The sequence below is a fragment of the Xenopus laevis genome, chromosome 4L, assembly GCF_017654675.1.
Source record: "Xenopus laevis strain J_2021 chromosome 4L, Xenopus_laevis_v10.1, whole genome shotgun sequence".
Taxonomy (NCBI): domain Eukaryota; kingdom Metazoa; phylum Chordata; class Amphibia; order Anura; family Pipidae; genus Xenopus; species Xenopus laevis.
Genome location: NC_054377.1, coordinates 111160930 through 111174540, shown reverse-complemented (window position 1 = coordinate 111174540; position 13611 = coordinate 111160930). Strand labels below are relative to the sequence as shown.

Here is a 13611-nt window from a genome sequence, read left to right as displayed (position 1 = left end):
ATATATATAAAAATGAATAAAGTACTCCCTGTTGTATAATATAAGGATATTATAAGTAAGGAATTCCATGACCATATAAAAGCACAAGGCCAAAGGCTTCTAATATGCTTATATTTTGCAACAGGGGTACTATATTTATTATAATACACAAGTCGTGAGTCATGTGACAGAAATGACATCACTAAGCTCCAATTATAACAGCTATATATATTCCAATCACAGAAAGCACTCACGGCACAAGTTTTTATAAAAATCAGAACAGTCTTTATTCCTCCAACCATTTCATTTTACCTCTCATTTTAGAAAATATTGATTCACATACGAATTTGGTACATATATATATATATATATATATATATATATATATATATATATATATATATATATATATATATACACACATTATGTAATAATGGATTAATGATTTACACATGTGTACTTTTTTGGCAATGAGTTGGTTAAAGTGATTGGTATCATTCGTGTAAGTTGAATATATTGCACTGATTGGTGGTTTAGGGTATAAGAGGTGTGTTTAGATTTTTAACACTATCCTGATGATGATCCCTTGTGGATCGAAACGCAGAGACATGTGGTTGGAGGAATAAAGACTGTTCTGCTTTTTATGAAAACTGGTGCCGTGAGTGCTTTCTGTGATTGGAATGTTTAGACTTTGGTGAGCACCTGGCTGAAGATAATGTGAATGGTGAGTGCCGATAAATATATATATATATATATATATATATATATATATTTATGAAGAATCTTTCACATATCATAAATGCAGTTGCCAAAGGAACAATTTTCACTCACATTGTGTTTCTTCCTAGAATTCCAGGATAATACACAGTCAGTGTTCATATTTTGCAACAGGGTGTAATTTATTTATTATAATACACAAGTCTCAAAGAGTCATGTGACAGAAATGACATCACTATCTCAGATTATAACCAATGACATCACTAAGCACCGTTTATAAGGATCTCCTCTCTATTCTTGCATCTCTTGGACCAACAGCTGCAACTGTAGCTCTGTGTCACTTTTTTATCCTCCAGTGCACCCTACAGTGGCAGATAAAGTGGAATGACAAATTTGATTCTTAAGACCAGACCGATACTCAAACCAACTGGTAGCCACAGTGCCTGGACGCTTAGAATAACACTCCACGACAGCTTAAAATATGTTATTTTATGAAAACTGTTCAAAGGCATTGACAGAAAACCACCTAGAACTTATTAGAAGTTGTGAATAAACATGAAGTAGAAATATCTAAAAGAGGTACATGTGTGGATGCTAATATAACTTTAGAATACAGAGGTGAAGAAAGCTAGGATGGTTTAACATCCACGGTGACATAATTTAGGTTAAATATACACCCAGCAAGTGTCCCCTGTGCATCCTCTATTTCAGTAATGTGCTGTACAACTTAGCTTACAGTCTATACCTGGGAGCATATCTGACCTTGTATTTATTGCTATGGTTTCTTCATTATATAAGGTATTGAAAAGCATCCTCTCACTAAGTTTGCATTAACTCCTAGTAAAAAAGACCTTTGTATGGTATGTATGTGTGTTCCTCTATGTGTGTGTGTCTATATGTGCATGTCTTTGCGTATGTGTGCTTAAGTCAAAACTTTGCATTCTACGTGAGTCAAAGGCTATATACAATACCTTCCCACCACCTTATCAACACAACCCTAACTCCTCTTATCTTGCTTCTCTTCTTCTTCCCAATCTGGCACAGAATCCTAACAAGCTGTTCCGCTAATTTTAATTGCTCCTCTTGGGACGTTCTTCAAACAAGACTGTTATCAGAGTCATTAGAGAACAGTAACATCTGCAACAGGTTTTCATGCAGTAATAAAGCTGCAGAGAAGGACGATAGTTTAATAATTGTTGGGAGAAACCTTTAAATTGGTCGTCTTTTGATGTATATTAGCTCAGATGCAACATGGAGAATCTGCAGAAGTATTCCCTCTCCGACTCATTGACATTGGCTTCACGGCCAATGCAGAACTCAAACTGCTTGAATTAGTTCATAGACTTTAATGCGACTGCCTTGTCTGTAACTCTGTAATTAAAGCAACACCAGTATCCAACAAGATGATAGAAGAGCTTCAATGAGTAAGTCTATACATGGAGTGCATTTGTATTTATCTAAGGCTCTAAACATAGCATGTGCAAGTACACACATACATGTGCTCCTGGTGATTAGAGAACTTACTATGTAGACTGTGGTGCCAAAGGAAGTTCTTATTACATGCAGCAGACACAATAACTGAACAGATGGGTTCATGGTTATGGAAGGAAAGCATGTTCCAGAAAAAAAAGATTAACACACCAAAAAATCCTATCATTTGACATGTCATCCTGTTTCCAATTGAAAAACAGTTTTTCCTGGGGTTTTACTGAAAAAAACCTAATGTTTGATTTTCTGGGATTCTGGGATATCATATTTAAAGGGGTACTGTCATCACTAAAAGTGGTATAATATGGTAGCATGGAGACAGTTCTGCCTCAGGGCAGGTAATGAGGAAACTTAGGAAGCATTCTTCTCTATCATTACTCAACCCTTTTAATTCTCCTGAATGGTGCATATCCCACACATTGAATTATTACATCTTGGAGTTCTTTAGAAAGAGATGAAAGGGTTGTCAGATAGGAAATGGACAAGGGGTGCTGAAGAAATGCAGAATCAGCAAGCAAACCCCTACAATAAAAGCAATGTAATAATAATAATACTATAATATGCTAAATGTATATATACAATGTTATGTATATTATAAATGTATATAAATGTATATATACAATGGTAAAATAATAAAACAGTTCATCATATATGTGTTTCCTTTGCTGTGCTTCAGCTGACATATTTTATCTGTCCCACTCCTCAGGCTCTAAAAGTCTAAAGTGATGAAAATGTTGCTAAAGGGAGTCTGGAGCCATTCAGATATGGGCTCATTGATCTTGTTATGAGTCTTGTGAGACATATTGCTCTGATTCTGCTACTGTATCTAGAATCCCAACTGTCAATCGTTATCAGGACTGCTGTGTTTTTTTTGCCGACAATAATTAGAGATAGCATCATATGAACCCAGACCAACCTTTCCCCATAGCAGCTAGAACAATTGTGTGTTTATGCCCTTGTGCTGGAAAACTGTGTATTCAACTAAAACATTGTAGTCATTTAAAACTACATGGTGCTTTGAATTCTAGAGTGGCTCATAAATAAGCAGATGGAATAACATAAAGATCACTAGTAAAGGCACAGTATTTCTAGGCACTAAGGCCAGTTCACTGCATATTATTACGTAGTTTACTGTATAAATTATAAAGTCAGGATTATAACAGGCTCATAGTGAATTCTGACGCAGGGTTATCCCAAGTCTTTCTAGAGCCACATCAGGCAGGTAAGGAAGTCACTCCATACAGTATGTGACCAGTTTGCTGTCTGTGTTTTGCAGTGCAGTATGACTTGTAAGTCTCATTGCCAAACCATGTGATTAACTACTTGCTTCACTAAAAAATGCGTTGTACCTTTAGGATCTTATTAGTTATGTCCTTGTGACTTGTTTTGCAGCCAACCCTCCACTTACTCCACAACATTACGTCTTATGCCTTACTACTGATATTTGTTTTCCTTTTAGAAGTCTTTTGTAGCTGTTTGTCAGCTCTGTTCCACTGTATACTTGTTGCATAGTTAAATTGGGTTGAAAAAAGACAAAAGTCCATCAAGTTCAACCCCTCTAAATGAAAACCCAGCATCCATACACACACCCCTCCATACTTTTTACACATAAATTCTATATACCCATATCTATACTAACTATAGAGTTAGTATCACAATAGCCTTTGATATTCTGTCTGTCCAAGAAATCATCCAAGCCATTCTTAAAGGCATTAACTGAATCAGCCATCACAACATAACCCGGCAGGGGGAAATCGCGTGACTTTTTGTCACAAAATAAGGAATTAAAAAATGGTTTCCCCTTCCCACCTCTAATCTGCATATGCATAACCTTGCAATTATCAACATTAAACCTCATTTTCCAGTTTGCTGCCCAGTTTCCCAACTTAGTCAAATCACTCTGCAGTATGGAACCTATAGTTCTGCACAATTTAGTATCTGCAAAAATAGAAACAGTACTTTCAATGCCCACCTCCAGGTGGGCCTGTGTCCATTTATATTGCAGAAGTTTAATTGCATTTTTGTTCATTTTTTCCATTCCATACATGTGTTTGTTAGGTGGGGAAGTACAAGGACCGGAGCCTTAAGATGAAGTACTATGTCTGGCCTGTGTTTGACCTGTACCCAAATTCAGAGGAACACAAGGATGAACATCTGAGCATCGTGACGTTGGAGGAGGCTCCGTTTGTCATTGTTGAAGACGTGGATCCACTGAGTGGAACCTGCATGAGGAATACTGTTCCCTGTCGCAAGCAGATACGCATTGAGTATGAACTGCATTTACCTATTTATATTTCTCTTTTTGTGCAGGGAGATTTCTGGCAGTGTAACTTGTGTGAAAGGAAATGTATAACTTGAATGGAACCTGAACGTGCTGTCTCTTAAGATGGCCACAAATGGACCAGCTTTCAGGTTATGCACTAGTAGGTCATAAATGTTTGATTTTGACCCTACATGTTGCTGGCTACCAGGCCCAGACTGGCAATCGACAGTCACTATTCAGTGGGCTGCTGGGAGGCTGTTTGGACCTCTGTGTACTTGAAACACCGGGGCCTATTTTGAATCCCAGTCCAGATCTGCTGGCTACAGTGCACTGAACCAACTAATTAGCCACTTGGGTGGGGGAGATTCAAGCTTATGCTTGAAGGGTATAAACATACTGATCAGTTTGGGTTGGTCCATTTCTCTGTTGTGGGTGGGAGGTGGGGATCGTTATGGTTAGTGCTCTGCCCACATATATATACACCTTAGATAATACAGGTTAGTCAGAATTCAGTGCTTCTTACTTAAGTGCAACCTCAATAAACCTATGCTCCTCATTTTGTCATACAAGTTATGATGTTGGATTTATGCATGAAGAAGAAGAAGTTTCTAGAAGTCCTTTGCAATTACAACAGCACCATGCTGGAAAACTACTCTGGCTGTTCTGTTTTGCAAGTATTAGTTCAGGGTTAATGGCAGATGCTTAGATGTTCATAATTGGAGCTACACAGGCTGTTGAAACAAGGACCACATCAACACACAGACATGTTCCCTGATCCAACAGCAAAAACAGCAACCTTTATCCGCCCATCTATGGCCACCTTTAGGGCAAAGACACACGCTCAGATTCGGGAAGATTCGTTGTCCGTTAACAAATCTCCTCTTCTTTTGGGCGACTAATCCCCCCGAACTGCCTTCACCTCCCTTCATTTTCCTAAGTTGCCTCACAAGGAAACTTCGGAAAAACAAAGCACTACCAATGCTATCCCACCAGCGATTTACATTCTAGCCTGCGTGAGGCAGTTCTGGGAGATTAGATTAGTCTAATCTCCCCGAATCTGAGCCTGTGTCTCTGCCCTTAGTCTTTTTTTTGTGGTCTTGGAAATATTCACATGTTTTGCTCTGCAGTATCCAGGCTTGGGATTTCAACTGCTGTGTGGTTGCTAGGACCTCATTACCTTAACAACCAGCGAGCAGTTTGGAAGTCAAAACCAATTACAAATAGGTTGGCAGTAAGGGAGCATAGCAAGAACAAGATGGCAGTAAGGGAGCACTGTAGGCACAATACTTCTTTAGTGGCAGTTTTAGCTGTCAGGGTAAATTTGAAAGACTGTCAGGGTGGCAGAATGGCTTGGACTGATCCTGTCCCCCACTTCCTCATGGGTTCCTACTATTTGAACCACATGTGTCTATTTATTAAAATTCAATTTTGTTTTCTCTAAAAATTTTAGTTTTTTCACAAAAAAAAAAATTCAAGGTATTCATTAAAACTCACATTTTTCTAATTTCTATCAAATTTTTTTCAAGTTTAATTATTGGTAAATTAGCCAAATCCTTGGATAGGAGTTAGGTCGCGTTTGTTTCTTGTAAAATATGAGAGAAAAAAACGAGTTTTAGTAAATAACCCCCTTGGTGCATGTACAGTATGGCCATATCACTGAAGATATAACCTAAAGGTCACAGGATCAGATTGCACTGGGGGTGCAGCCAGCTACAAGTCAGGTAATACACCTACAGTAATTCTTTGTATAATCCGACTGATTCCCTCTCTTATTTCTGTCTGATTATGGCAGATAAATGAGGCAGTGCAGTGATTACAGAGCAGAAACAAACATGAAAGTCAATGAAGCCAGCTGCAAAGCTCCCCAACTTTAGGCAATCATCTCCTTTATTCCCTTTAATGATTTTTGTAATGCTGGTGCCTCGCAATTGCAAATGTGCACACACTGCAGATATTCAGGGCGCACACACCAACAGTCTGTGAGCTCATCTTGCCACAAGCCTGATATTGCTCAAGCCTTTGATAGATTGCTACTTTAAATAGCTGCTAATGGAGTTTGAGAGAGCGCTACCCGCTTGGCATATACAGAGATCTGTTAACACTCAATTCCATTGCCTTCCTTTAAGAAACAAGGCTGACCTTTAGGTTGTCTTTTCCACTGTGGCTGTACAAGAAAGGCAGCTCTCTCTCTTCTGAAGGCTGGCGAAAATCGTGATGACAGTTACAGACATGCCCCGTGTCATTGTCTGAGATGCTATCATAGCTTGAGACATATGTCAGGATACGAAGTGACACTCAACTTTGCATAGAATTGAGGGCTATCATTTGCACTGTGCATCACCTTTAAAATATCAAAGATTCCCCCACAGGATTTACTTACCAATGTTGGAAAGTGTCACATGTTGGCTGTCACCTCTTGGCTGTCATGTGTATAGCTGGGGACCCTTCCTGTTTCATCCTACTCAATATCTGTCTGAGCAGCTATTACTCACGTCCACAGAATGGGACAATACCCGATATCTATAAGAGAAACAGAAAGAAAGGTCAGAAGGGGATATTGATTAAAGGGCAACTGGCATATTACACTTTCATTTATCAAAAAAAATACACATTCATCTCTCCTGCTGTTTTTCAAACTGCTATTTTACAGTTTTTCTGGTGAACTAAAGGGGTGGTTCACCATTAAGTTAACTTTTAGTATATTATAGAATTGCTAAGCAATTTTTCAATTGGTCTCCATTATATATATTTTTCAAATGGGGGTCACTGACGCCATCTAAAAACAAAAGCTTGGTAAAGCACCAAATTTATTGTTACCGCTATTTTTTTATACTCATTTTCCTATCCAGACCCGCTCCTATTCATATTTCAGCATCTTATTCAAATCAGTGCATTGTTGCTATGGTAATTTGGCAACTAGATTACTGAAATTGCAAACTGGAATGCTGCCGAATAAAAAGCGAAATAACTAAAAAAACACAAATAATTAAAAAGGAAAACCAATTGCAAAATATTTCAGAATATCGTGGTTTACTTGATACTAAAAGTTAACAGAAGGTGAACAACCCCTTTTTAAGACTTTCAAGTTAAAGTACACCAAAATTGATTGGACTCAATTTTTAAAAAGTGGACTCATCTTATTATAATTGTAAAGTCCTCCAGATTGGATTTTCCAGCTACATGCTGTTTTCAGTGGATTAAGGGTCAATCCACACAAGCACATTCGGGGAGATTAGTCACCCCAGCGACAAATCACCTCTTCTTCGGGGCGACAATCTCCCCGACCTGCCTTCCCCCCTGCCATCCGCCAACTAAAATAAAAATTGCCTGTTGCGATGCACACGCTGCACTACGTTTTCTGAAGACGCCCGAAGTTTCCTCACGAGGAAACTTCGGCCGACTTTGGAAAAAGAAGCGCTGCGTCTGAATTGTCACAGGTGATTTTCATTTTAGCCGGTGGAGGGCAGGGGGAAGGCAGTTCGGGGAGATGTTTGCCCCGAAGAAGAGGTGATTTGTTGCTGGGGTGACTAATCTCCCCAAATGTGCTCGTGTGGCCAGAACCTAATGGGTAGGCAGGGTAGTAACTGCAACAGATGGGTAAACCTCATCCTCCCATGGCTGGTAGCATGGAATGGAAAATAAATCAGTTTGGGATTCACTAGTAACCCATCACCCAAATCCTAGAAAAGGAGAAATATCTGGACAATAGTCCCTTTCCCCACTGGCTTGGTTGGAAATCTGGAATATATAAACAAATGTGGTTTCTTATCAGACCCCATAACCCTTAGCCAGTACGTAGGTGACTGGGTCATTGGATTGGCATCCCTTAGTGGGTTGGGAAATCTAGGCCTGCCAAATAACAGCCACACAGTATGCATGTTTGGGAGAAATCTTAGCTCACTATATATGTGCAGATATACTTACATATACTTACTTACATATACTGTATATTTCTATAGAAAGATAAACTGCACAATACACAATGCTATGTGGATACATATACTTGAAATATAAATATTATGTGAGCTAGGTGGGCCTTAGCTGTGTACAACAGTAAATTTTGTAGCCCTAATTGTACTGTGTGCACTATAGCTGGTGACTGTGATAAATGTGAAGCCTTGCTGAAAACAGCTTAAAATTGCTCCATTAGATCACGTAATAATGGTCAACATTTTCTGCTTTTTATAGGCCTTCCTCTTATGACGATCCCTAGGCTAGTTCTTTCTTCTTTCTCATCCATTCAATCTGATAACCCAGACCTTTCCCAAGGGTGGCTTGTCACACTGAAATGTAGCTATAACAAAAATGATTTCTTGACTTAGTTTGTTTTTGTACCCAAGAAGCTCAATTTTATAGATACATGCTTGTATAGTCATAAAAATATATTTCAGTAAATTAAATCTGTTACAAATGTCTGCGAGTAATAAATGTCACCTCTGTTTGGACAGACTCCTTGTAATAACACAGCGCTAATATGTTTTCATATAATCAGCAGGAAATGATACTTGGTTTATTTAAAGCTTCTCCTTCTTGAAATATTCCCCAATAAACAGGGAATTGATATAGACAGCGTGTCTGTAACTAACAAGGAGACAGTTGGTAATTGCCATAGGCAACAATGAAATGCAGTCAGAGGCAGACAGAAAAGATCGACATCCCTGTGAGTGGAAGTGCTGTGTTGCAAGGTTGCTATGGAAAGGACCTTTCCCCCCGAGGGGCCAAAGAGATGTAAAGTTCCTGTGACTGCAGGAGAGATGTCAATTTTCCAGACCTCATGCTAATTTCATTCTGATCATTAGGAACCGCACAGAAGAAGGGGGAAACTACATCAAGAGATGCTGCAAGGGCTTCTGCATAGATATCCTGAAGAAAATAGCGAAGACTGTCAAATTCACCTATGATCTCTATCTGGTGACCAACGGCAAGCATGGCAAAAAAATTAATGGGACATGGAATGGAATGATTGGAGAGGTGAGGCGTCAGCAGTGGTCTGAGTAACCATGTACTTCTTTCTGAGATGTTGCTGAAATTGTGTGCGGGTTGCAGCAAAATGTACAATAGACGGCATGATAAACAGGTGTCTTAAATAGAGAAAATAAGTTGCTGCACTGCCCAGTCAGATATCACATTCTGAAACAGACAGCAGGTGGGCAAGGTCAGAGTAGTATAACTGAAAAATGGAAGAGGAAAAACTCAGGAGTAGTAATTAGCATAGACAACTGTTCAAGGGACAAAGGAATGCAGAACACCAATGCATAGCTTGTATCAGCCCACTCTAATAGCACTGGGATTAAAAACAAGTAAAATCAAACCAAAACACTATTATTCTTCCTCCAGCAAATACTATCACCCAGAGGTAAAGAACCTCTATTATACAGGGTGCATATTAGGACAAAAACTGGATTATGGGCCAATCCAGGGGCAATTACACTGAGCTCCCACATAAGAATTGTTATGCTAAGTAGCATCGAAAAAATAAACGTGCTCCAAAATAACCGACAAAAGCCTTTATATGGAAGGAACCCCATGGAAACAGACAGTGTATGATATGGTTTTTGCCCAGACAAACAAGATTTATTAAGCAATTATTAGCTCTGAGTTTTTCCTCCACATTTTTCAGCTGGTGTCAACCTGGAACCGGCTAAGCTTGCAATTCATTCTCAATCAGGAGTCACACGGTAGGACTAATGGTTCTGTCATAGAACAGACTCTCAAATGATCAACAATGTTTGGCCAAGCAATGTTTATTCATTTTGGATGATGTAAATATATATGTATGTCTATAAAGGTATGGGATCAGTTATCCGGAAACCCGTTATCCAGAAAGCTCCAAATTACAGAATGGCCATCTCCCATAGACTCCATTTTATAGAAATAATCCAAATTTTTTAAAATGATTTCCTTTTTCTCTGTAATAATAAAACAGTACCTTGTACTTGATCCAAACTAAGATATAAGTAATCCTTATTGGAAGCAAAACTATTGGGTATATTTAATGTTTACTAGTATAAGATTTTCTAGTAGACTTAAGGTATGAAGGTCCAAATTACAGAAAGATCCGTTATCCGTTCCGAGCATTCTGGATAACAGGTCCCATACCTGTACTAATAAAATAATACCTGTACTAATAAAAGTCAAATGTGGCCAATCAGCAGGTAGCATTTACTGGTAAGCTGATTGAAAGAAGACATCTGGGTTGCTGTGGGTTATTAGAACAGGGTAAATTTTGCATTTTCAAAATATTTTACCCTAAGTTAGTATAGCTGTACTAGTTGAAGCAGGCATACAGTACTGGTTTATGAATTTGTTCATAGTGGCTTGTTATAATTTAAAAGGTCCCTTTCTGCTTTGAATAAGCAATAAAACATGTTAATTATAGTTCTGTAGACATTTCAGACCTTAGGCTTAGTCGGAGGCTTTGTCTATCCGTAGGTGGTGACCAAACGAGCCTACATGGCTGTTGGATCTCTGACTATCAATGAGGAACGCTCGGAAGTGGTGGACTTCTCAGTACCTTTCATAGAGACGGGCATCAGTGTCATGGTTTCAAGAAGTAATGGGACAGTGTCTCCCTCTGCATTCCTTGGTAAAGATTTATTACTGCACTCTCTTTACTTTTTCAATCCTGATCTTTTTCCCTCTTGAAATAAAACCCATGACCCCTTTAAAAGAAATGGTACTTCCTCTGTTGTTTCAATTCTTTGCCTCCTGAACCCTCTAAATATATATTTTCATTATCTCTACCTAGTTTTTCTCCTTTCCCCCCTCTCTCTTTGATATTTTTGACCTGTGTCTCCTGTCATTATTTGACCCCTTTCCACTGTTCCATTCTCCCCACAGAGCCATTCAGTGCAGATGTCTGGGTTATGATGTTTGTGATGCTTCTCATTGTTTCGGCAGTTGCTGTCTTTGTATTTGAGTATTTTAGCCCAGTAGGATACAACAGGTGCCTTGCAGATGGCCGAGGTAAGATGCCTTTTCCATTAAATTAAAATTCCCTATAAACCAGGATGTAGGAGGGTGTCATTTGCACTGGAATTATGCTCTATATTAAAAGAATTGTAGATGTAAGACAGAAATAGCTCACTGGAGGATAACAGAGAAACTCGGGAAAAAATGGTGACCAACAGTTGGAGCTGTAAATTAACAATTATCAAGAATCTTATTGGGGCAGGTGCAATTAGAATAGATTAGGTGGCTTTAATCTCTCTGCCTTAACATTATTGCCGTAGACGAATTCACACAAAGACAACCAATTACTACAGTTAATGATTCCACAGGTTAACAAATATGCTCCCATGTGCCATATTATTTTTTGGGGATTTGTCCCATTATCTGAATATGCCTACATGTAAAGAGAACTTCCTAAACATCTGTACTTTTTACACTGGTTGGGACAGTTGGTTATATGACATATCTGTAACAGAAAACCACAAGTGTGGGGACTATATATTGTATATCTATAGTGTAGTAGCCCTAAATAAACACAACCACAGCTTATTTTTGCTTATTATATCTGGGTGGTTTCATACATAATTAACATCCAGACAACTGCTCCTTTCTTATCCAAGTCATAAGGCAGTTAAAAGGACTTTATCACCTAACTGAAAAAAAATCCTTCAAATGTTAATGTTTATTGAATGCAGTAAGGTGAATAGAATATATGGAAATAAAAGCAAAAACACAGTGGGGTGATTTACAGCATTGGTGACAGTGCAAAAATGTGTGCAATCTGCCATTTTTTTGCAATTTGCACACTGAATGTCCCGAATGCAGTTCTGTGGCTGAATTTAGCTGTATGTGTCTATATATTAATATATGGGCATCCAAGGGCTGCTATCCTAGGCATGATTCTACAGTTTCTTATATATAAATACGGCCCTGCTGTATTACCAGGCTCATTCCAACTTTTAAGGCATCACTGCTCCCTTCTTCAGTACACCATGCTATTATAAGTGACCTTTTTCTCTTAGCTTTGCAGCACGGCTCTTGTACTTTTCCTGTGTGCAGAAGTTCTGTGCTTCCAGAGGAGGCTTGTCATATAGCACCTGCTAGCATGGGAAACTTTAAAGGGGTCGTTCACCTTCCAAAAACTTTTTCAGTTCAATTGTTTTCAGATTGTTACCCAGAAATAACGACTTTTTTCAATTACTTTCCATTTTTTATTTTTACCATTTTTTCAAATTCTAAGTTTAAAAGATTCCTTTCTCTGGTGTTTCAGTCTGGCAGTTTAGGTGCAGATTCTGAACTGTTAAAATGTTGCAATATTTCATTGTCTTCTTAGCAGATTCTCTGGAGTATTAGCAACTATTGTATCAATTCTAACAGTTGAAACTCAGGGATTCTGCAGCAAAAACTTGCGGTACCCTGCGGGTTGCAGGTAAAAGTTCCGGGTGCGGGTATAGACGCGGGTCTTCTAAATAGCGATTTTTACTCCTTTTTTCTGATCACGCCCACTTTCAATGATGTAATTTCCGGTTTACAATAACAGCACTTCCTGATTCTTGATGGTCCGCGGGTCGGATTGTGGATAAGGTACTTGCGGGTCGGGTAGCGGGTCCAATCGGGTAAGAATGCGGGTTGCGGGTCCGGGTTGCGGATTGCAGGCTGCGTAATTCTGGTGAACTATCTGAAACCAACTGTACTGAAAAAAAGTGTTGGAAGGTGAAAAAACTCATTAAAAATGAATTTAGATCTTTAGGTGCAACACTCTGCTGTTTTTAAGTCCAGCCCATGATATCATCATTACTAGTGTAGATGTTCTGTATAAACTATAATCATAGTATTAATGGATTTTGCATAAGTATTATGTTCATTGCACAATACATGCTGAAAGAGCTTTATATCATATATTAAGTTACAGGAATGAAATCATTAATCTTTTCACTCTTGCCTACAGAGCCTGGTGGCCCCTCGTTTACCATTGGGAAAGCCATTTGGCTGCTTTGGGGCCTTGTGTTTAATAACTCTGTGCCTGTACAGAACCCAAAAGGAACCACCAGTAAGATAATGGTATCAGTTTGGGCCTTTTTCGCTGTCATCTTCCTGGCCAGTTACACAGCTAACCTTGCAGCCTTCATGATCCAAGAGGAGTATGTTGACCAAGTGTCTGGGCTAAGTGATAAAAAGGTAAGCGATGTGAAGAAAATGCAGTACTATCTGTA

General features: G+C 38.8%; 1 protein-coding gene and 1 long non-coding RNA gene across 3 annotated transcripts in view; one reads left to right on the top strand and one right to left on the bottom strand.

Moving 5' to 3' along the window:
- The window catches only part of LOC108714460, a 93609-nt gene that overhangs the window by 8020 nt on the left and 71978 nt on the right, over positions 1-13611 (bottom strand). The window contains exon 2 of the long non-coding RNA XR_001935369.2: positions 6828-6967. This is a non-coding gene — a long non-coding RNA (uncharacterized LOC108714460). The remainder of the gene's footprint in view (positions 1-6827; positions 6968-13611) is intronic.
- The window catches only part of grin2b.L (glutamate receptor, ionotropic, N-methyl D-aspartate 2B L homeolog), a 281365-nt gene that overhangs the window by 243195 nt on the left and 24559 nt on the right, over positions 1-13611 (top strand). For both annotated transcript variants that reach the window (XM_041589078.1, NM_001112897.2), the window contains 5 exon segments: positions 4243-4451; positions 9247-9418; positions 10880-11033; positions 11288-11413; positions 13347-13576. In XM_041589078.1, the coding sequence (XP_041445012.1) occupies positions 4243-4451; positions 9247-9418; positions 10880-11033; positions 11288-11413; positions 13347-13576 (891 nt within the window).